Source organism: Pteropus alecto, unplaced genomic scaffold (genome assembly GCF_000325575.1).
Source record: "Pteropus alecto unplaced genomic scaffold, ASM32557v1 scaffold388, whole genome shotgun sequence".
In the NCBI taxonomy this organism is placed as follows: domain Eukaryota; kingdom Metazoa; phylum Chordata; class Mammalia; order Chiroptera; family Pteropodidae; genus Pteropus; species Pteropus alecto.
Window position 1 is genome coordinate 542,475 of NW_006441398.1, and position 23,263 is coordinate 565,737.

The following is a 23,263-nucleotide window of genomic DNA, read 5'->3' on the forward strand; positions in this document are numbered from 1 at the left end:
GCCCTCCCCTCAAAGCTTGGTGGGATCCAGTCAGGTCAGGGCTCAGGTCCCATTCTGAGTGTTCAGCTCCTACCCTGAGCATCTGACCCTGCAGCAGCCCCTCTGCCTCACGGAGCACATGGACTTTGGAGCTGTGCTTCCCAGGATCAAATTCTTTCAGTATGTGTGAGTTTAATGTCCTTGGATTGCATGGGCCTTAGCGCCCTCTTCTGGAATACGAGGGTATAACAGCAATCAGATAATGCGAGTCTGAGCAGGATTTGGTATCCAGTAGGTACTCAAAAGGTGGACATTGTTTTACAATTGTCTAAAAGCAATTCAGGTGCCACTGGCACTTTTGGTATTTTAGCAGGTGCTGCTGGGGCCCTACCTATATCCCCTCATATTCTGACTGCACACCTTCATTATTCTGCCCAGGGGCTTTCTTGGATTGCATTTTTGCTGGGGAATTAACATGTCTCTTGGGAGCAGCCCTTGATCATGGCTCTCTGCTGCCTCCTGGAGGTCCCAAGCAGAACTGCACTAAGTTGTCCACAGTGGGAAATAGTTTCATAACACACCTTGTACTGGCTTACCTTCCCACCCTTGCCTCACTCCCCATTTTTCCTACCATGTTTCCTGGGCTCACTTCTCAGAGAAGTTCCTTGCACTCAAACCTTGTCTCAGGATCTGCTTCTGGGCGAGCTCAAGTGTAGGCAACTTCCTAGCTGTCTGGCCACAGGCCTCAAGCCCCTGGACTAGAAAGCCCCCCTTAATGGCCTAAATTCCACATGAGGAACTTGGGGCTTCATCTAAAACTGAAGGGGAAGCTCTGTGCAGCCCCTGTGGGATTGTTAGGGGTGGGGGAGAGGGAGCCCCAGCCACTGGTTGGAAATCACTTCACCACCAGAAAGAAGATGGTCTGGAAATGGAAGATTTCTGACACAGATGTATTGGGCAGGGCCTGTGGTACTCCCATTTTGCAGATGTGGACACAGGAGCAGAGAGACCAAGTGCCTTGCTTTCAGCCACACAGGTATAAAAGGGCTGAGGCAAGATTTGCACCAGGTATGGGTGTGTGAGTCCAAGCTCCTCCCCATGCACATTCTGTGACCGGGCCCCAGGACTGGAACGTTGAGTTGGTGCCACTGTCCTGGCTGCAGGGTGCCTCCCCAGTCTGGCTGATGCTCAGTGCAGGGCCAGACAGCCTGGGCTGTACCCTGGACACCTCCGGGGCTATTCATTACACATACAGGTTCAGGGGCTCCTACCTGACCAAGCAGATCAGAACCTCTGGTGGTGGGTCTGGGGCATGATTCAATTTTAAGAAATCAAGAAATCTCTTGATATTTCTGATGAGTAGCAGAGCTGAGAGCCACTGCTTTGGAGGAGAAAGGTGGGGTAATGAGCTTTACTGTAACCCTTCCCAGCATTTGTTGAGCACCTACTGCATCCAGGCTTTCCCCCTCAGTCTGCAGACACACATTATTTGCATTTAGGGTTTGAGAGAGGCATAAGATGGGCCCTTTCTGTGATAGAAGAGACAGAGGTGAGGTGACAGGGCCTGGATATGATTTGAATCGAGGTCTCTCTGGTGCTAAAGCTGATGCTCTTCACCACCTCGGAAAGCCAAGGTGAGAACCCAGGCTCCACACCCCGGATCCTGGCTGAGAACACGTGTTGTAGCTCATTCTCTTCAGAGAAACAGGCTAAGTGGGTGGTCAAGAGGGGAGACATCCTATGTCCAGTCTCAGCTTGGCCAGTCACTGGAGACCTTCTCGAAGTCACCCCAAGTCACAAGCCATTAAGCTTAGCCCTTCTTCACTTTTTTTGGTGTGTGTTGTGAACCTCCTTGGCCATCTTAGAAAACCTTCTGAGAGTAAGCTTTGTAAATGCATAAAATAAAAAACCCAGGATTGCAAGGACATCTGTTACTTTGAAATACAATAATCAAAATATTTTTTAAAATTGTGATCTAATGATGAATGCATTTTTTCAGTAACATATGAAATAAGTTTTAGCTGTAGCTTTAATAACCGCCAGCATTTTGAAGCAATGATGAGTAAAAACTAAACTGTGAGGTACCTGCAATGTCTCTAACGTACTAGGAAAATATCTGATCTTTATCACTGACACAGATCATATTGGTAATATTGCGGGGGTTTGTTGTCTGCCTTCAAGATGGAAGGAAATGCTAACGTCCAGTTGGTGGCTGGTGAAAAATAAAAATGTAATTTTTTTACATCTAATTTCAGATCCCCCCATTCACAGATCCCTTTGGGGGGTCAGTGGGCCTCATGCTGAGACTACCTGCCTTAGTGGGAGATGAAATCAAGTGAGTGGGTCATGAACTGCGTTAAGAAAAAGGAAATGGAGCTGAGTGGAACAGACAATCAAGTTCAGGGCACGCTTAAGGGTTGCTGCTGATTTTCTGATAATTTCATTTTGATTGTCTATATGCACCTCTGTGTGCTGGGCTCTATTGTAAATTCTGTTTCTCACTGTGGATTGTGGTTAGAACGCCATAAACTTAGCCTGTCTGGATCTCAGTTCAGCTCTATCGTAAATTCTGTTTCTCACTGTGGATTGTGGTTAGAGCAGTTTGAACGCCATAAACTTAGCCTGTCTGGATCTCAGTTCCTCAGTTTTGAGAACGACTGAAGAAATACGTGCCTTGCACATAGTAAGAGTCAATCCGTGTTGGGTGTCATCGGGGTTACTTGGCAAGCACAAGAACGCCTAAACAAAGTCTGTGGGCGTCAGAGGGCTGAGGTTGGGCATTTTGGGGCCAGGCGGGGAGACTGCCACCCAGCACCCAGTAACCCTCCGGGCTTTCTCCCAACCCACAGCTTTAGACTCAGGCTGTACTTACCAGAATCCCAAAAGCCATGACTTTCAGAAGACATTCCAGAGAGAAGAGGGAGGTGAAGACGATGTTGAACACTCTCAGAGCATTTTCATAAGCAAGCGAGGCCCCATAGAACTAGAGTAGGAAGGAGGAAGGGTGGCGGGGTCAGTGGGCGGCGGGGACTGGGGAGGTGGCTTTATGGATGTCCTATCCCTGCGGCTGTCCTATTCCTGGGCAAGCGGGACTCAAACTTGGCGTTCCTGTTGACGAACTGTGGGGCTGACCTGGGTTCCAGGCAAGCTCTCACATCAAAACAGAAACTTGTTTCTTGAATCTTGTCTTAGCATCGTAGATCCTAGGACAGCCTGGCCGATGGGGGCTCTAAAGCATCCTCTGTGCAGTACTTCCTTCACTTTTCCAGATCTCTCTTAACTTCTACTTGTGCACTCACGTGGGACCACTCCCCAGACCAAGATTTACATTTCCAGCAGCCCAGGGGGTTTCCTTGCATCTCCTCCCAGTCGATCACCTGCCCCACAGGTAACCACCATTCTGACTCCTTATGAAATATTCTTGCCCAAACTATTTAATCAGAGTCAAATCTATAAGCTTTAGACCTAACTATCAGGTTACAGGAAATATGGAGGATTGAAGAAGTTACACCAATGCACCCAGAGCTGGAACCGTTTTCATTCAGTTTGTTTGGTTTTCTCAAAAAGTCATGAGCATTAAAAAAAAAAAGTATGGATGGGGAGGATGGAGATTTAAAAGACAAAAACTGGAGGCCATGTGTAGCCATTTAGATCTTGGCTCAAAAAACAACTTGCTGTAGAAGATATTTTGAGGACAATTCAATGTGGAACTTAGAGAATTATTACTCATCTTGTCAAGCGTAAAAATATGTAGGAAAATGTCCTTATCTTTAAGGCGTGCATACAGAAGAATTTAAGGGCAAAATAGTGTGGTGTCTATCATTCAAAATACTAAAAAACTCATAGATGAAGTGTCTACAACAGGCAAATCCATAGAGACAGGAAGCAGATAGGTGGTTGTCCGGGGCTAGAGGTGGCGGAATGGGGAGTGACTATTCACAGGGATGAGGTTACCTTTTGGGGCGATGGAAATGTTTTGGAAGTAGACAGAGGTGCTAGATGCCACTGAGCTGTACACTTTGAAATGGTGTATTTTATGTCATGTGAATTTCACTTCAACAAAAAAAAAAATGAGAAAAAAGGTAGACAGAGGTCACACGGCAAAGTGTTTCAGATGGGTAACTCTGGGGGATGGGGACTGGGTGATCATGAGAGCCTGGACACTCGGGACGTGGTCCAGGGATGCCGGCTGGACATGCAGAGTCCACGGCCCACCCAGACCCGCTGAACTGGCATGCTGAACCAGCATCTGCGTTTAACAAGACCCCCAGATGGCCGGCGAGCACATCACGATTTGAGAAGTGCTACACTCTACTATCTGTCTCTCTTCTGTCTGTTTGAAAACGTTCATCATCATAAGAATGGAAAGATAAAAGAACTGGCTTATGAGAAGAGTTTTCGGGCAAAAATAGGCACTGCTTTTCTGTCAGTTCAAAAATGTGCAGCTAAATTTATTGAGTATTTTTGAAGCATCAAGAAATGTGCTAATGTCTTTGCATGAACTTTCTCATTCAATCCTCCTCCCCACCTGGGGGTGGGGGAGAAGGTGCCTTATTAACACTCCCATTTTATTGACAAGGAAACCAAGGCCCTGAGAAGTCACGGGTCACTGTGAGGGGATTCAGAATGAGTTAAAAAGCAGAGCTGGACTCAAATCCAAGCCTTTGGTCTCCAAAGCACAGGGTGAAAAGTTCCGACTCATCAGCCTGAAGAGGCTCCAGGGCCCTCTGGGTGGAAGGTCCTTATCTGCCCCTCCTTCCTCATTTCATTCATCAAGCATTTATCAAAGGCCTCTTGTCCCCCTGAGTTGGGCCCTCACTGAACTCTAGGAATTCAGGTGTGACTGACACTTGTCTGGCCCCTCAGAGCTCACGGGCTGGTGGGAGATTGTCGGGCAACCACCCAGATATTAGGGCATGGGAGATAACTGCAGGATGCTTGCAAAAATGAGGACCTGGTGCGGTCTTGGGAGAAATCAGGGAAGGCTTCCTGGAGGAAGGGCCATGCAGGTGCCACTGGAAGGAGCTGGCCAGGCGGAGTGGTGGGAACTGCATGTCAGGCAGCGGGAACAGCTGGAGCAAGGGCGGGGTCGTGACGCAGTGCGGTTTGTCTGGGAGACTTACAGCAAATGGTTCCATCTAGCTGAGGCAGGGCGCGTGTGAGGGGCAGGGATGCGGCGGCGGTTGAAGCGGGGCCGGGGGGCTCACCTTCATCATGAGCACGATGGTGTTGAGGGCGATCATGGCCATGATGGTGTACTCGAAAGGCGGAGACACCACGAACTGCCACATGCGGTACTGGAAGCTCTGCTTGTTCTGGGGCATGTGTCGGGTCAGAGGTTTGGCGCTGATGGCGAAGTCGATGCAGGCCCTCTGTGGGAGACAGGCCAGTGGTGTGAGGGCCGGAGGCGGACGGCGCCGGACACTGAGCGCCCTCCATCTCACGTGGCACAGCTCTCGGGCACGTGCCTGCATTTCTGCCTCGCCTGCCCCCAGCCGGGATTCCTGGACTCCCCACAAGCTCCTCACCACGACGGCTTTCTTCCCCCAACAGCTATGGCTCCTTGAGAAGTCGCTGTCGGCCAGAATTTGCACTGACAGGTCCCCCACTATCTCGTGGAATCCCCTTAGCCAACATGGGAAATGGGTACTATCAATAGCCCCACTTTGCAGATGGGGGAGGGAGAGGCTCAGAGAGGCTCAGAGAGATTAAGCCACTTGCCAGAGGTGGCACAGCTGCCAAGTGGGCCAAACCTGAATTTAAACCAAAGTTTCACTTTGAAGCCTATCATTCTTTCCTACCAAACACTTTGCTGCTTCTCTTTTTCCTTCTCTTGGAGGGAGGGAGAGAGGAAGGAATCATGGTTATGACATCTTAGCGGCCAACAGAATAGAGGAAGGATACATTCTAGGTCCTTCACATAGCTTGGATGATGTTAGAAGGACAAAGGACCATGCCTATATGCTCTAGTGCATTGGATTTTCATTCATAAATATTCACCACCCCACCTGGGGGATCGTTATAATTCCCTACCCTACTGACGTCACACGTAGATGTGTGTGACTCCCTCTGGCTAATGAGATGTGAGCAAAAGTGACTTGTGTCACTTCTGGGTAGAAGCCTTAAGAGTTGGAACCATGGCGTGCCATACATACTCTCTTTTTTTATCTTAAGTGTCTCAGAGGAAACCAGGATAACGATGACATGGAGCAGAGCCACCTTGGACATGTAGGGTGAGCAAGAAATCGCCCCCTTTGTGGCAATGTGGCACTGAGTTCCTGGGCTGTTTATTGCTGCAGCCTAATGTAGTCGAAGCCGATGGACTGGCTGAGGGATTTTCCTCCGAAAACCACATGAAGGGTTGCCCTGAGGACTGGATTCCCTGCTGTTCCCTCCCCACCTGTCCCCGGAAACTGGTTTCTCTGTGTGTTGGGGTTTGCGACCGGGAAGTGGCACCTCATTTTTCTCCAGGCTGTATTCCTCCATCATCTTGTCCCCCTGCTCCTGGAAGGTGATGATGATCAAGGCCACAAAGATATTGACGAAGAAGAAGGGGAACACGACAAAGTAGACGACGTAGAAGATGGACATCTCCATGCGGTACCCGGGGCTGGGACCCTGATTCTCAAAGGTGGCATCTACAGAGTGCTTGAGGACCCTATGAGGACCAGGGAAGGGAGAGGGGGCAAACAGGACAAGGGAATAGACGGGGAGGGCAATATTAAGAGGAAATGTATGAGAAGGAAAAGTAATCGCTGTTTTCTGATTCCAGTTACCGTGGTTACTTTATGAGGCTGTAAGGCTTCCCACCTCTGTGGGGAGTGCTGAAAACAATATCGGTTACAGTTACTGCCGCATATCGAGAGCCTGTAACATGCCAGAAATGATGTTCAATGTTTCATTTATTTTCCCAGCAACCCTCTCAGGGAGGTTCTTACTGGATACATCTTTTACACAAGGAAAATGAGATTCCGCAATTTAAATGAGATTCAGCAATTTAAACAGCCAAAGATCACCCACTTAGACGTGGCCAAGTTGGGATTTGAAACCAAGTTTGCGCTAATGGATGGGAGTGAGTAGTGGGTCATGGAGGCAGGTGTTTGTGTGCGTGTGTGTGTGCGGGGGGTGGGGTGGGGGTGGCGGCAGCTGAGGAGGTGCAGTGGGGATGCGCGTGAGAGCGTGTATGTGCTCAGCTGCACTAGACGGTTGCACAGGTTAAGCACTGCTCAAGGGCTCTGCGTCTAAGCGGTGCCATTCATATCGTAGATGTGATAGATTTGTGTATTCATGATGACAAGTTTTTGGCAGGTGGCCATAAAGTGCCTTATTAGAGCAAAATCATTAAGTACAGTGTAATGATTTTCTGACAGATGGAAGTGAAGTCTGTTGAGGAAGGGATAGCTTTAAAAATTCACTCAAAAGTGCCTTCTGGGCTAGCACTGGCCCCACGTGTGTGGGTACCGTGTGTGCGCGAGCAGAGGTGTATGGGTTGGTGTGTCTGCTGAGAGAAGGAGGAGGTGAGGATGCCGAGGGCACGCGCTGCCTTCAACCTGGCATTTTCAAGATCTCTGGGAGAAAAACCTGGACTAGGGTGAGGAGACTAAGGCACTTGCCTTGGGCACAAATTAAGGGGGCACCAACATCCTTGATAACCAAGATAAATAGTACTGTTACTGGAATATTTTAATAAGCCAAAATGAGTGCCCAAAGGCTCATGATGAAAAAAATATCAAAATTTTAAATAAAGACAGGGTCCAACCCCACACTTCATCAGCTCAGACTCACCCACCTCACCCCAGCCCTGGCCCTGTCTGAGAGAGAATGGTTCTGTGGTCAAACGGACTTGGACGATGCCACGTTCCCACCCTTGTCTTGGAGTTGGCGTTCACCAGCACAGAAAGGGTTAAGAGGCCGTGACCGCCTACATGCAGAGCCTTTCTGTAAATGAGAAATAGTGCCCATTCTGGAAGGTCCTGGAGGACGCGGCCCTGTACACTCAAGGCTTGGTGAACCAAGTGAGGGCCGGATTTCTGCCCTGTGAGCCCAACCACACGTGGAGATTGCTGTTCTGGTGACAGCCCCTGGGGCATCTAGGAGGGCCCCTACCTCGGGAAGCCGGGAGCAAACCGCTCCCTCCCAGACCTCTCTCTGCACTGGGCTCTCAGACCCGTTGCTCTCCCACTTCCTGGGGCCCCGGAGCTCCTCCGCGGGGCTCCCTGCTCAGGCCACTTACTGCGGCCAGCCTTCTCCCGTGGACACGGTGAAGAGGGTCAGCAGAGCCCACAGCACGTTGTCATAATGGAACTCGTACTTCCTCCACTCTCGGTCCCGTGCCTTCACCTCGTTCTTCTCATAGAGGAGGTACTTGCCACTGCCACAGAAAATGGGGATCGTTAGTAAGAAGAGGAGGGGGGCTTTGGATACTTGTCTTTGGCCACCGGAGATGGGAGGAGGAGGAAGCGGGGCCCACCAGCCCACGCTGCTTCTCCTGCGGCCAAGAAGCGGCGACGCCCCCTATTCCTCCCTGGAGGATGTGTGCCATGCCCTGCAAAGACTGGGAGAGCCGACTCGGAGGCTAGCACGCTAAATGTCTAGTCTTGAGCTAAGGTGAAGAGCCGGGAGAGAGACAGGCACGTTTCTGGGTTCATCAGGCCAGTCGGGGACGTGGCTGCTCCTTTGCAGGGCAAGATCAAGGCTGAGCTCCAGACTCTCACCTAAATGCCCGGGATCCTTCCAATTCTAGGAGAGCCACCGAAATGACAACAGGCTGCCATTTGCTGCACCAGCAACAACGGCAACATTTACCGAGCACTTGGTTAAGTTAAAGGCTCAGCACTCTCCTGAGCTGAGTTCAGAGCTTTCTACCATGAGGCTGACCCCTTATCCATGGCGCCAAATTCCAGAAAGTTCTGAAAAGCAAACACTTTTCTCCTAACTCAGGGGTAGGCAAGTTATGGCCCATGGACCAAGTCTGGACTGGTTTTTATATGGCCCACAAGCTGGGAATGTGTGTGTGTTTACACTTTTAAATAATTGTAAACACATCATTCATGACAAAAATGATGAGAAATTCAAATTTTACTTTGCAGAAATAAGGTTTTATCAGAACACAGCCATGTACCCATCATCTCTGGCTGCTTTTCAAGAACAAAGGCAGCACTGAGAAGTCAAAACAGAGACTGCATGACGCAAACAGCCCCAAATATTTACTATCTGGCCCTCGATAAAGTTTTCTCAACTCTGATCTAATTTGTTTGGCAACAAAACTTGACCCAATTGGATGTGAGTCTCTTGATACTTGTTATTTATCCGATTTGGTACAAATAGCTATCTTTTCTGGTAGAAATATCATGTTTGATTACAGGGTTGCCTTGGACCCAGCTGAGGGTGTTATGTCCTATGTGGGACACACACCATATAATCTTTCTAAAATCTCAAAATATTCTGATTTTGAAACACATCCACCTGTAAAGGTTTCAAATAAGGGAATGTGGACGTATCTTAATATCCCCCGCTTGGCAAAGCTGGCGGTTGAAAAGTTAAGCAACTAGTTTATGGCTCATCCCAAAGTGATGGGCAGGGACTTAAATTACAAAACTGTCTTTCCTTCTACTCCAGATCCAAGCTGGTTGCAACAGGGCCATTCCCCATGCCCCACACTGCAGTTTCTAAGCCCGGGAGACTGGTGTCTCTACCATCCCCGCCCCCGCTGCCCCATCCCCAGCCCCAGCGGGGTCGCCTAGGAGAGTGGAGACCCACCGACAGTCTTTCTCAAACTCCTTAGACTCATCAGTGCAGTGGAAGAACTTCCCCTTGAAGAGCTGCACGGCCACCACAGCAAAGATGAACATGAACAGCATGTAGACAATGAGGATGTTGAAGACGTTCTTGAGAGAATTCACCACACAGTCAAACACGGCCTAGTGGGCAGGGTCGAGAGAGGGCGTGAAGGGCTGGGAGCCTGCCCGGCCTCCGCCTCCAGCAGCCCATAACACCGAAGTACCGTCACTATTCCCACGATGCAGGCAGGGACATGAGCCAAGTTGAGGCCACACGGAAGTACGTGTTGGGACTGGACCTAATCCCGAGTTTCTAGGCACCTAAAACGCCCAATTAAACCGCTGGGAAGTGGAACCACTTCTCTGAGCCTCTCCAAGGTCAGTGCGAGAGGGACGGTCCTCAACAGAGGTCATTTCCCGTTAATTTCTTTCCCCATCCTCTGGAGCTCTGGTCTCTTTCTTTTTGTCCACGGAGCAGTAGGGGGCGCTCTGGATTTGAGAGAGGATTTTAACGTGCCCAGGATTTTCTGCTCTGGGTAAGAAGGATCCTTCCATCACCCCACAGGGAAGGCAGGGGTCCCAGTCGGTAACGGCCCACACCCCGTTCTGCTTCTCATCACAGTGGGGCCTAACCATAAGCAGGCATCAAGGATTGTGGTACCTGCTGGAACTACAGGCCTGCTTCCCTCAGGGCACAGAGGACATAGCTTTCACGGGGCTTTCAAAGGCAGCTGGGCCCCAGAAAATGGTGCAGAACCGTTGAAATGAATACTGCTGAAACTCCACGTGTTTCAATGCAAGTGAGCTTTCACATTCAAAGGGCAGCCATGTTTCGTCTTTTTTTTTTTTTTTTTAAACATTCATCAGCGTCTTGGAATTTGTATCAATATTTCCAAAATCATGGAATCACGGGAGGGAGGGGGCACCCCTGCTGATATCAGACATACTTTTAGGTCCTACAGGAGTCCAACACTAGGTATCACTGAACTGAATCACATGGTCACGAACAAAGGAGAAAGTCTTTCTTGGCTGCTACTATGTCAACGCCTAACATAGATTCTTTTCCTTTTCACCGAGAAAGAGCAGCATCCATGCTCAAAGCCTCTGTTGGGCAACTGACTATATTTAGCTAGATTTTAATAATATTATCTTATTTTTTCGAATGGGTATTTAGTTTTATCTTCTGTTAACAGTGGGTTCTGAAACTGGACATAGCATTTCCTTTTAAAATAAATCCACTTAAGTAAAAAAAAAAATAATAAAGTGATTTGATTTAAAGGAACATTAAGTAAAAGAGAATGCAGGTGCCCCTCGGGTGGGACATAAATTGAAAAGATGTGCCCTAATGACTTGGTTCATTTCATTTCTTTCTTCCTTTTTTTTTTTTTTGGAATGATAATCTTTTGGGAAATGCTAGTTCATGATACCTTAGGACAGGAGATATCGGGGCTTAGAACAGGTAGGTGGAAAGTCAAAGGTTATGTGGGACCAGAAACCTAGTATTCTGCTTCCCAGATCCGGGTCACGCCTTCTTTTATCCATGTGATGCCTTCCCGTGAATTAGGAAAAGGGATTCTGACCTTGAGGGAGACATTTCATCTAATGGAAAATTCTAATATATAGATTTTGTTAGACCGATTCACTTTACTGCCATCTACTGGAAAGTTGTAGTTATAAATAGATCCACATCAACGGCTACGATGTTATCAGCGCCCCCTTCAGGGTAGTATCCTTGAGCAGTGTGCAACCTGCTCAACTGTACACGGCAACCCCGACAGGCCTCCCACATGCCCCAAACTCACCTTGAGCTTTGGCAACCGCTTGATGGTTTTAAGAGGTCGTAGCACCCGGAGGACTCGGAGGGATTTAATCGTGTTGATGTCCTTTCCTTTGCTGTTGCCACTGTGGAGGGGAGTCAGGGTGGGGAGAAGGGGAGAGAGGAAGCAGAGGTCAGGCTGGGTGGAGGGTGCCCACAGCGCCACGTGACGCCACCCTCCCAAGCCTAGGAGTCTGGGGTGAGCCTGGGACAGCCCCGCCCGTGCTGGGGAAGAGTGGCCCGGTTCCTGCCTACGTGTGGGCTCGGGAGCCAGTGAGCAGATGGCCGTTTGCAGCTCTGGTCTCAGGGCTTGTGAGGTCCCTCCGCCACCTGGCTGGGCCTGAGCAGCTGCCTCGGGTGGCCCTCAGACCCAGCGCAGCGGGGCTGGCCGCTCTCAGTGCTCTCTTTGGAGGTGGTCTTGGTGGGTTCTTAGAAAATAAGATTTTTGTTGCCCTTCCAACAGGATTCAAGAGCTACTTAAACGCGGCCCTTAAATCAAGACCCCTTCCCCAGTATTCTGAGCCCACAGGACTGGAAGGAACCGAAACACTGGGTGCTGATGTTGAACCACTGCCTCATCCTTCCGGGGGCCCTGTGCCCATCTGTGTCAGACAGCTGCACAGAGGTACAGTCCAGGGTCCACTGGGTGTGAGTCTGAGCAGTGTAGACCCTGGGGACGCCATGACGCCCTTAGCCAACCAAGATTCAGGCCCCCAAGAGAAGGGCATCGGGTGGGGCCACCAAAGGCTTGTGATGAACGGTACTCACCACCCAACCAGTCACTCGAGGCAGAAGCCCAACAGAATGGTCAACTGCCTGTCCTCCATCCCCATCCCCAGAGGGCCACCCTCCTAAACATCTCCACCCTCCGTGCCCGGCCACCATCTCGGGTCGGACCCCCAGTGCCCAGCTCCCAACTTTCCCCCCACCCCCATCTTTCACTTCTTCCACCTTTTCTGCACCCAGTGGCCAAAGCCAATGACCACGTCCTTCTCCTGCTCAGAATCCTCTGGAGTATCTGGGTTTCTAAAAGTGCAAACTTCTAGCATGGCATTCAAGCCTTTTCAAAATCTAGCCCAGTTACCTTAACCTTTGCATTCCCATCAGCTGCTACACACCCCAAGCCCCAGCCACACTCTTCGCCTCTGTCTGTTTTTGTACGTGCTGTCCCCGCTGCTAGCAACACCCGCCCTGCACTACGCAGCCCTGAAAGTCAACGTAAATGCCTCTCCACCCAACAGCCTCCCCTGACTGCCTCTGGGTTCTGCCGGACCTTAGCGCTGTTTCAGAATCATCTTCTTTTCTGTCTTTGCTTCTGGCTTTAGGCAAAAGACTCAAAGGCTTAACCTGTGTTTTATTTTTCTGTGTGTTCATTTCTCCTTTAATCTTGATTCTTGTCCCAGCACCCATCATAAACCTGGCATGTGGTCTTAGGACACACATGAATAACCCTAGATCAGGTTTTTTGTTTTGGGGGTCCTCCTAGCAATCATCCTCCTATAATTACCTCCTGGGTCTTGGATACAGCTTTCCCAGAGACCCCTATGTCTAGGTACCCAGGTGCAAAAACATCATTCTTTACACCTTTTGCTTTTTTGGTATCCCCTCCTCTCATTTTTCAGGGAATAAAGATGAGAACTGGACGATAGTCTGCCAGGCACAGCTATGCCCCAGGATTCAGTAGCCTGAACATTTGTTTTCTCTTTTAAACCAAAGTCATCATTATTATCTCAAGGCCGTGTCCCCAAAGTATGAGACGCACATCTAGAGAGTCACTGAGATCATTTTACGTAGAACGGGGACACAAATAACTGGATTGCACAGGGAAAGTTATTCCTTCTTCGAGTACCTTTCTGGCCTTCTGTTTCGCTTAGACAGGAAGTCTCCTGTTTGTGCTCATCGATCCTAACACCTCCCCCAACGCTCACTTACTTCTTTTTAAACAAAGAACCCAGCTTGAATGGAGTAACTTACAGTGCAACTGTTTCATCGCAGTGAGAATCACTTTTGCAGTTTGCAATTCTGTCTGAGGTTAACAATACTGGTTGTAAGAGGATGATATAAAGTTTCTTAGCAAAACTAAAATAAAGTTTAGACTATGTGCTGGAGGAAAAAATATCAAGCAGGTGGACGTCTAGGTTACGTGTGGGACCAGCGAAAAAATCCTGATGCGCTGAACGGCTGACATTTGGGAATGCACTTCCTGAGGCATGTCCACTCATCTGAAAATGACTCCATTGGCCAGTGTGGAGTCTCTTCCGGGAGGCACTTTGCTCCCTGGAGAGGCTGAGAAACAATCCTGCCTGCCGAGGCATCCAGGGGAGCGTTCCCCACAGTCTGGCTGCTGGGCACGCAGAACTAGCTTGATCAAAGTGCTCTTCTAGAAAACAGCCAGATTTCGGAACCACTTTTCAGAGAGTGTAGACACTCCTCGGGGCGGCTGGGGGCGGGGGCGGCTCTTCTCCCATCTGGGAGGTGGATACTTGTTCCCCTGGTAACTACTCCCTGGGGCAACTGCCATATCAGAACTAGACCCCAGGGAGGCCTTGCTCCCCTTTTCTGTTCTTTGCCAAGAACTGGGCTAATGGTGGGGGGCAGTGGCTAAGACCCCTTAGGGTTCCTCTTCCCTGGAGAGCAGGCTGAGAGGGGCTCTGGTCACTGCAAGCGACAGGACGGTAGCAAGGACACAAGGCCACAGAAACAGGCCCAGAACCAACGAGGCTGCACCAGGGCACAGAGAATGAGACAGACGGGAGAGGGAGAGAGAGAGAGAGAGAGAGAGAGCGAGCGAGAGACTTTACCGTGTACTGCTCCTGGAGATGTGGCGTCGGAGGAGAGACAGATCGTAAGCGGCCTCAGAAGAGAGAACACAGAACACGCACGTACACGCACGCACACCTGAGCATCCCCCGCCTTGCCTGGGCACCAGGAGGGGCAGCCTCAGGCTCACGGCTCTGGTTGAGGTCCATCCTTCCATCTGGATGTCCCCCGCTCAGTCCCCTGCTCTTGGCAGGCCCCCGGCACTGCACGACAGCACCCAGGAAGCCAAATTTCCAAGTAGCAGGACAGCCAGAAGGACATCAATTACTACTAAAGGCGAACTTGCCACTGAAGGTCACTGCCAAGAGCTGGAGAAACCCCTTTTCTCCAGAGGTTCTCATGCCGGAAGATTGTAAAATGTTTTTGACGTTAAGAGCTTTGGAGCTGGGAAGCCTGGGTTTGAATCCCCGGTCTGCCTCTAACGATCATCCTCATCCATAAAACAGGGCTATGGGACTCTGAGGTCAATGAACAGTAGCTATGTCCTTGGCTTTATGCCCTAAGTTATGAATGAGGGGTTGGCAAGGAGTCCCAACCCGGGGTGAAATAAAGGGGGAACTCTCAAGAGTCCCCTGAGGAAACGTGGGCGCCCTGCACAGCTCAGCAGGCTTGGTCTCGTTGCAGCCCTCCACCCATGCCTGGGATTCAGGTGCGAGAACTCGACCGCCAGCAGACTGGGGCAGCCCCGCTGCCAAGCGGCTCCCCTACGGAATTTTCCGCCCATCGCCCCTTTTGAAGTTAGTGCTATCTTTCCTTTTTCCTGTAGCTCAGTCGTTCTCGAAGCTCGACAGAAGCTAGGAATTACAGCGCACACAGAATCGTGTGGATTCTCCTTTACGGACCGTCGCGGAATCGCTGAATGATTTCTGCCTAATCTGCTGACGTCAGGTGTAATGTGTAAATAACTCTTCTGAATGTCCCTGTGTCCATCTGTGGGAAGGTGACACCATTATGCCCCTTTTCCAGATGAGGAAGCGGATGCCCAGAGAGGGAAAGTGACTTGCCCCAGGTCACCCAGGAGGGAAGCGGCAGCTGAGATTTAAACCCAGGTTCGCGGATCTTGCATTCTCATCTTTCCGTTTCGTCACACACAAGAAAAATAATGCCTTCAGGGGCAGGGGCTGTTTTGAAGATGGGGATAAAAATAGTGGCAGCCTGAGGGCTCCTTCTTTGGCTTCCCGGCAGTTCAGTCCTGGGCACGCAGGAGCGGCTGGATCAAGGCGCTCCGCCAGCTGTGCCGGCCTGCCTCGAGGAAGGAGTGGCAGCACCAGACGCACTCTTGGCAGTGAGGGCAGGATCACGATCCGCCAGCTGCTGAGAAATGTCATCTGGCCGCCCCGATGCATGGGCACAGAGCGTGACATCATGTGTGATGGCTCATGAGATGGTATGTTAATGGTGGTCACACGGAGAGGGCACACGGTCAGTGAATGGAGCAGGACACACACGCACAGATATTTGGGCAGGTGCAGCAGGGGTGGGAACCGTGGGCAGAGCTTCGACACATCCCTTGGGGGACCACAGGGATTGTTTGCTCGTATCCAAGACGGGGCCACAATCACAGCACTGCAGCAGAATCCTTGCTTCCGGCCCCAAAGGCTGGAACAGCAAGATTTCTTTCAACAAGGCAGGGGCAGGGGCCGGCCTCATGCCCTCTTCCCCTGGATTTCCAGGCCTCGCCTGGGCCTTCGGGAAGCCAGGCGGGCTGGGCTGCCAAGTCTCACAGTGCCAACTTCTGAAAGCCTTCACGACTGGGCCCGGGAGGTGGGCAGCAACCCCGAATCTGGCAGCAGAACCCAACTCAGTCATCTTGCTGGACCCATTTGCCTCTAGGCCTCAGTTTCCCCATCTACAAAATGGGAACACTAAGAACTTCCCGCATGGCGCTGCAGAGAAGATGACATAAATGGAGGCTATTAGGGTCGTTATTACCAAGTCGAGCCTCTCGATTTTAGCGGGGAACTGAGGCACAGAGGCTGAGGGACTGGCTCACCTATCGAGAAACCATACAGACTTGCAGGAACCTTTTTTCCTAAAACAATAACGTTAACCTGACACTCGTCAGGGCTCTCAGCCTTGACTGTGGGACGGGCCCGTGGGACAGACAAAGCAAGTTAAAAGACCAGAAAGGGCAGAAGCAAAGGATTCTGGGGTGGGGCACTCAGACCGAGATCCTCAGAATGCACCCCACTGCTGCCAAAGTGACACCCGGCTGGTCGATGACAAAGAAGACAGGAAGGAGAGCCCTCAGGGGACAGGCCTTCTTGGGCAAGAGGCCAGAAACCTGCAGCCAGGGGAAGGATTCTGAGGTTGTTTTGGGGTAAAAAGTAGCAGGTTGAGGAAATCTTTTCTAGCTTTCTGGCAGTCTGGCCCAGTGGGCATGCAGGAGCGGCTGGATCAAGGTGCTCGGCCAGCTGTGCCAGGCCTGCAGCCCTGACCTGGAGGAGGAGTCACAAGAGGCAGCACCAGAGGGATTCTTGGCAATGAGGTGAGGAGAGCGTGATGGGTGGCGTCTCAGGGCCTACCTCTCTCATCCCACACCCACCACACAAGGGTGCTTCCAGGGTCATCGGCTTTTCCAAAACCCCATGAAAGTCCCTGGCACTTGTCAGGATCTATTGGCAAAATCTTGCATATCCCAGTTCCTGTGAGATCTACGAGCCCACTGAGGCTCACAGGATGACCTGAAAACTGGCCAGACCCTTTCCTTGCATAGGAATTAAAAAAAAAAAAAAATCTAAGGATTTTTCAAGGTCATGGGCTGGTTGCCTTTATGCCTGTAGCAACTTCGTGAAACCAGTTTAAAAGGTTGACTCTACAAGTAGGTTGCCAAATTTCTGAGTGGCAGGCTCGTTTTGAATGCCTTTGTATAATTTTATATAGAAGAAGAAAACTCAAAAATTAAAAAAAAAATCTGCTCCCTGTGGCAGATTTTTTTGCAACACAAAGAAACATTCTGCTGATTGATTTTTCAGTGGAACAACAATTTTGTTTTTGTAGATTAAGTTTGCTTAAAGTAGAGCCTAATTATGGCTGCAGGGAGCCCAGAAACAGCATATTTGCCAACTACAGCCGTCATGGCAAAAGCCTGTTCCCAGGTTGCTGGAGGGTCACTCCTCCCCTAGATTGTGAGGGCCAAACTGGAGGTTGGAGGTGGGACAGGGCAGCAGAGGGGCCCCCTCCTCAGAGCTGAAGCATATCAGCTTCCACAGAGGTCTGGGAGGAAGTGCCAAGGGTGAGCTGATCAGACACCACTTCTACTGTGCCATACCCAGTGGTGGCTGCAGAGGGCAAAACCCACCACCCAGAGCACAGCCGGTAAAGTGGAGTTGTGTGTGGATAAATGGATGTGATTGACAGGGTCCCCTGCACTGCCCCCCGCACTGAACCTGGAGGACGCGAGAGCTTTGGGGCAGTCATCATCGAGGGCTTGAGGAAGTGAGAGGGTGCCTGCTTGAGCTGGCCCTCCCTTGCCACGAAGAAGACCCCCTGGTCAGACCAAGGTCTCCTGGTGCCAGAGCAGATGGCGGAGTGTCTGCCTTGTCCAGGCCACACTCGGGTTAGGCAGATGGTCAGGCTCAGATCACCAAAAGAAGATATGGGCTGGGGGTGGGGGAGGGAGAGGAAGAAAGACTGAAAGAGAGAGAGAGAGAGAGAGAGAGAGACCTGTGGTACAGGTACAAAAGGTGTGATGTGCGTGTAATGGAAATACCAGAAGGAGAAGAGAGAAAGGAGCAGAGAAATATTTGAAATAATAATAACTGAGAATTTCCCCAAATTCGACATACACATGCACCAGGGTGGGGTGCAAGGGGCAAAGAGAAACAGAAATAGAAAGTGATAAACAAAAGGAATAGAAAGCAAGGCGGAGAGAGAGGGAGAAAAAAAGGGAGCGAGAGAGACGCATTGAGAGAGAGAAAGCAAGAAACAGAAAGAAAAGATAGAAAATGGAAAGAACGGAGGAAAAGAGGAGCACGAAGGAGACGGGAGAAACCGACAGGGAGAGAGCGAGGGAGGGAGAGAAACGAAGAAAAAGAAAGAGCCAGAGGGGGAGCCGGGGAGACAGAAAGGGAGAGAGAGAGAAGATTTTTCAGAATTTAAACTTTCTCGGGGCCTCGCGAGATGCCTCGCGAGACGCTCAGACAGCTGGCGGAGGGCGGGCTGTGCCTCACTCCGTGCTCACGTGGGCTGCGCATCCCTGAGAAAAATCTTTCTTCGAAGAAACCGGCACCGACTTGATGGGAAACAACTTGTACCTGGTTTGTACGTTACATTTCCTCAAATTCCAAAGAAGGTGGCATGTTTTCCCCTCATTTTTATTAGTTGTCAGCATTCTCTGAAATTTGTTTAAATCCTTTGTCCACTGACCTATTTAGAGTTAGTGTTTCTTACTGATTTGTAGTTTCTTTCTCTATACAAAGCCATCGACTCCTTGTCTTACCTGTGGGAACCGCCCCCCCATGTGATGTGCATTTTACTTTATTTTATTGTTATTATTACTTTCGCCTACAGAACACCTTAAATATAGCCAAAGTCCTTGCTATTTTTTCATAATCTCTTCTACTGCTCTAATACTCCAATGCTCAATTACTTAAGAGGAAGGAAAGGGAGGAGGGAGGAAGGAGGGAGAGAGGAAGAAAGAGAGAAGGAGAGAGAGAGAGTGTAGAAAAAAAGGAGCAGAAACAGAAAGAGGGGGAGAAAGTAGAAAATAAAAAAAGGCCGAGGGGCGGGGAAGTCTGGCCAGAGTCCGAAACACAACCAGCCCCCGGATCCTCAGGGCTCACCCCAAACTCTGGAGGCTTCTCACTCTTTGAACACGACTTGATCTTCCTGTGTCCCCAGGAAGAACCTGAGATTTAGTCCTTAAAATGGATACGAGCCATCACTCTGGCCTTCACGACAAACCAAGCCCCAGCTGTCTGGTGGGGGGTGGGCGCTCAAGGACCCCTGCAGATCCTCTGAGAAGGGAGCCGGGAGGCAGGGGCATGGAGGAAGGCCCTGACTTCTCACTCTGGGGGTGAGGCGCTCAGAGTCCCTCTGAGACTGTCCTTTCTGGGGATGAGCCACTGCAACTGGCACCGACAGGGTCCCCAAGAAGGTCTGTTTCTAGATCAGAGGCTGATAAGGCTCCTTCCATTCTGACCCAAATGCTGACAATCTGAGCAAGGTACTGCTAAGTCCTCCACCAGGGCCCCACGAGCTGATGGCCGCTCAGCCCTTGGGAGCCGCCCTGGAGTGGCCTGAGGGTGCTTGGCTTTCCATCAGGCCACGTGTCCTAGGATTACCAGGAGAAGGGAAAGACACAAGGGGAGTCACCATGTCTACAACTACGGCACCTTCGGGCACAGGCTGGGGCTGAATTCTCATGCGCATTCGTTTCCTGATTGTCTTTTTAGGGGCTCCCCAAAGAGACAGTGGTCTGGGTGGAGTTTACAGAGCAGAAGGAAGATGAGATGTCCCGGCAGAGCGACGCTACGGCAAGCGGCAGCGCGAGGGGCCGTGAGCGGCGGTGAGGAGGCAGAAGGCGGGGTCCTTCTCCTTCCTCCTCAAGGGTGGACGTCATGCAAAAGCCAATCGAAGCTCTTCCTGGTGGCATGCGATGCCTCCCGCCCCCCCCCAGGGCCCACGCTCCCCATCTCTACACGCTGAGAACATGTCCCCCAATCCAACGGGTGGCCCCAGGCTGGTGAACGGAACTGAAGGCGCAGGTGGAGGACTTGAGAAGAGACTTACGTGAAGGCAAAGGCTACCAAGGCCCCACTGACCACTATGAAGTCGAGAATGTTCCAGAGGTCACGGAAGTAGGCGCCCTGGTGCAGGACGAGCCCCAGGTCGATCATCTGTGAGGAGAGAAGAGACGATGCTCGGCAACCTCGTCCCCACCCTCCAGTCTCCGGGGGAGGGGCGTTCGGAGGGGGCAGGATCATTGATGGGATACCTCATCCCGCAGGGATCGGAGAGCCGCCAGGGGACCCAGGGAGGAGTGAGGAGCCCCCACCCGAAGACAGGTGGCCCCTCTCCACCTCACGACCTGCTGGTTTTTAGGCCCAAACCTTGGGGTCCCCCCTGACTCCCCTTTGCCTTACACCTCACATTGGATCCACTAGCAATCCTTCTTGGTTCTGCCTTCCACGCCTTCCAAGAATCTGCCCGCTTCATGCCACCTTCTCCGCCACCACCCTGGTCTCACTCCCATCATCACCTGCCTGGGCCAGCGGCGCCTGTGAGCACCTGACCCCAGTCACTCCCTCCTCTGCTCTGAACCCTCTATGGCTCCCACCTCACCTGGGGTAAAAGCCAAAGTCCTTCCTGAGGCCGCCAAACGCCTGCATGACCTCCGTGTCACCTCCCTGCCCTGGCTTTCTCCACTCTCCTTGTTCAGTCCTTCCGATCACACTGGCCTCCTCGCTGCTCTTCAAACACACCAAGCATTTCTAATCCCTGCGGCTAGCCTCCTGCGGCAGGGTGCCATTCATGAGGGTGCAGAATCCCTGAGGGTGCTGGCACTCACCTTGATCACCATCTCAAAGGTAAAGACACCTGTGAAAACGTAGTCAAAATATCGTAGGACCTGCAGAGGATAAAAGCGAGGGAGCAGGGGGTCATTGGCTTGCTCCAGAAGAACCCCTGTGAACCTAGCGATGGCCCGCTGGGGTGTGCGACCTCCAGCAAAGTCCCCAAAGAGCAGAGTCTCCACCCAGAGGAAGCACACGGCTGCCGTGTATGGTTGGGCAGGATGTGTACTGCACAAGGGCCCCTCCCATCTCAGTGTAGATTTGTACGTTGTGAATGGAACTGTCCAGCAGATGGCAGCAAAATCCTAACAAAATCATTCTATTAGGCTGGTTTGCTTACCAACAGGAAGGGTACCTTTTTTATTTGCCAAGGCCGAGTGGTTTCTGCATGGATGAACAATGTCCTGCAGCCTGGCTCTTCCCCAGGCCACACCACAGCACATCTGTGGTGCGACACTGGTGTGAGGATGTGACTGTGCTGGCACAGTGCCCAGGATGTGGTAAGCCCCAGGAGAGACTCCATCAGATTTGTGTTGAAATAAGGGCTGATAGTTACTGAGCACCACCACCAGAGGGCGTCCGTGAGCACCTGAGTTAGGCCAGGGCCCTTCTCAGCTCAGAACCCACTGTGGCTCCGAGTCCTCCCTAAGGCCCTGCATGATCTCTGCCTGGTCACCTCCCTGCCCTCACCTCCTCCCGGTCTCCCTCTAGCTCACTCTGCTCCTGCCACCCTGAATGTCCTCACCTCAGGGCCTTTGCATAGGCTGTTTCCTCTGCCTGGAATGCTCTTCCCCAAGCCCCATCTTGATTCTCTCCCTTTCCTCCTTTATGGCTTGGTTCAAATATCACTTTCTCAGTGAGGCCCCCCCCGATTGCCTGTTTAAAATGCCACTTCCTGGCACTTGTGATCTTCCTCACCTAGTCACCCCAACACACTTATCACTTCCTGACAAACCCCATTACAGTTATTAATAATCTCATTGTCCGTCTTCCCTACCCAAATGTCAGACCCTTGAGGGCAGGGGTGTTTGCCTGTCCCTGCGGCAGCTTCCAGTTTATAATACACGGCCAGGCATACAGTAGGTGCTCAATAAGTGTTTGCTAAATGCATGCATGAATAGCTGAAACTGTACTGGGTCCTGCAGGAGCTGGCTCGCATTCCGGTTATGTGTGGCGCTTGAAGGGCCATCATGGACCACTGTGGCCAGGGGCTGACTTCCTGGAATGGGGTGGTGGGCGCAAGGGGCTAGAAGGATCTGGGTAGGCAGAGGGGATGGTAGAGGGAGGCCACTTAGGTGCGCTGGGCGAAGGGCACGGAATGGCCACAGGCCTGGCCCTCTGAGCTCTGCGAAGGCAGAGATTGTCTCATACTCTATCAATTCTTGATGTTTAGCTCAGTGCCTGGCACACAGTAGTTGCTCATTACATAACTATTAAATAAAGCAATGAATGGAAGGAAGAGAAGAAGGAAGAAAGGTGTGAGAGAAAGGCAGGCCAGGGGTCAGGTGAATCAGATTCTGGAGAGCCAAAGAAGTTGAGCAAGAGGAAATCAAAAGTCTAATAAATCAGATTGAACCATATCTAATGGTCATGATCCTTTAGACCTATATAAATGGCAATTTTCCGTGGGTCACTCTAATCCAAAAAGTTCTCAGTATCGTTCATCCCAGGGAAATGCTAATCGAAGTCCCCAGGAGATTTCACTCCATGCCCACCAGGTCGGCCAAGTGAAGAAGCCGCCAGCACCAAGTGTTAACAAGACTGTGGAGCAGGGGGAGATCCCTACCCGGCCATTGCGACTGTCACTGCGGCGTCTCGTGAGCATCTGGCCCCATCTCCTGAGTCCGACTGGTAAAAATTCTGTGACTGAAGAATTGCATTTCTGGTTTTACACCTTGGAAAGCCATGCTCAGGCGCCCCGGGACAGGTGGGAGTGGGGGGTGTGGTGACAGCGTTCCAAGGTGGAGAGCCCCCAAATACCCGTCAACGAGAAGATGGATAACAACTCGTGCCACATGGCGGAACATTCAACGATGAAAAAGTGTGACTGCCATGATCCACAACCATACGTGCTCGTCCACAGCGGACACAATGCTGGGTGACAGAAACGAGGCACAGAATGATTCCATCTGTTCAGCGGTCGAAACGGGCAACCCTAAACTCTAGTGTTTGGGGATGCATGTGCAGGTGGGGAAACCGGAGACGCTAAATGTGCTCCTTCCAGAAGCCGGGTCATGGTTACCTGGAGGGTGGGAGTTTTCAAGCTCGGCACCGTTGACTTTAAGGGTTGGGTCCCTCACTGTGGGGGGCTGCCCTGGGCACCGTAAGGCCATGAGCAGTGTCCAGGGCCTCCA

The 23,263-nt window shown here is 51.2% G+C and overlaps 1 protein-coding gene across 1 annotated transcript in view; it reads right to left on the minus strand.

The window, feature by feature from the left end:
- CACNA1A (calcium voltage-gated channel subunit alpha1 A) overlaps window positions 1–23,263 on the minus strand; it is a 202,758-nt gene that overhangs the window by 31,482 nt on the left and 148,013 nt on the right. The window contains exons 24-31 of the mRNA XM_006918781.1: window positions 20,906–20,965; window positions 20,128–20,234; window positions 11,561–11,660; window positions 9,739–9,899; window positions 8,213–8,350; window positions 6,436–6,637; window positions 5,187–5,351; window positions 2,852–2,962 (exon numbers count right to left, since the gene is read on the minus strand). Coding sequence (XP_006918843.1) covers window positions 2,852–2,962; window positions 5,187–5,351; window positions 6,436–6,637; window positions 8,213–8,350; window positions 9,739–9,899; window positions 11,561–11,660; window positions 20,128–20,234; window positions 20,906–20,965 — 1,044 coding nt within the window. The remainder of the gene's footprint in view (window positions 1–2,851; window positions 2,963–5,186; window positions 5,352–6,435; window positions 6,638–8,212; window positions 8,351–9,738; window positions 9,900–11,560; window positions 11,661–20,127; window positions 20,235–20,905; window positions 20,966–23,263) is intronic.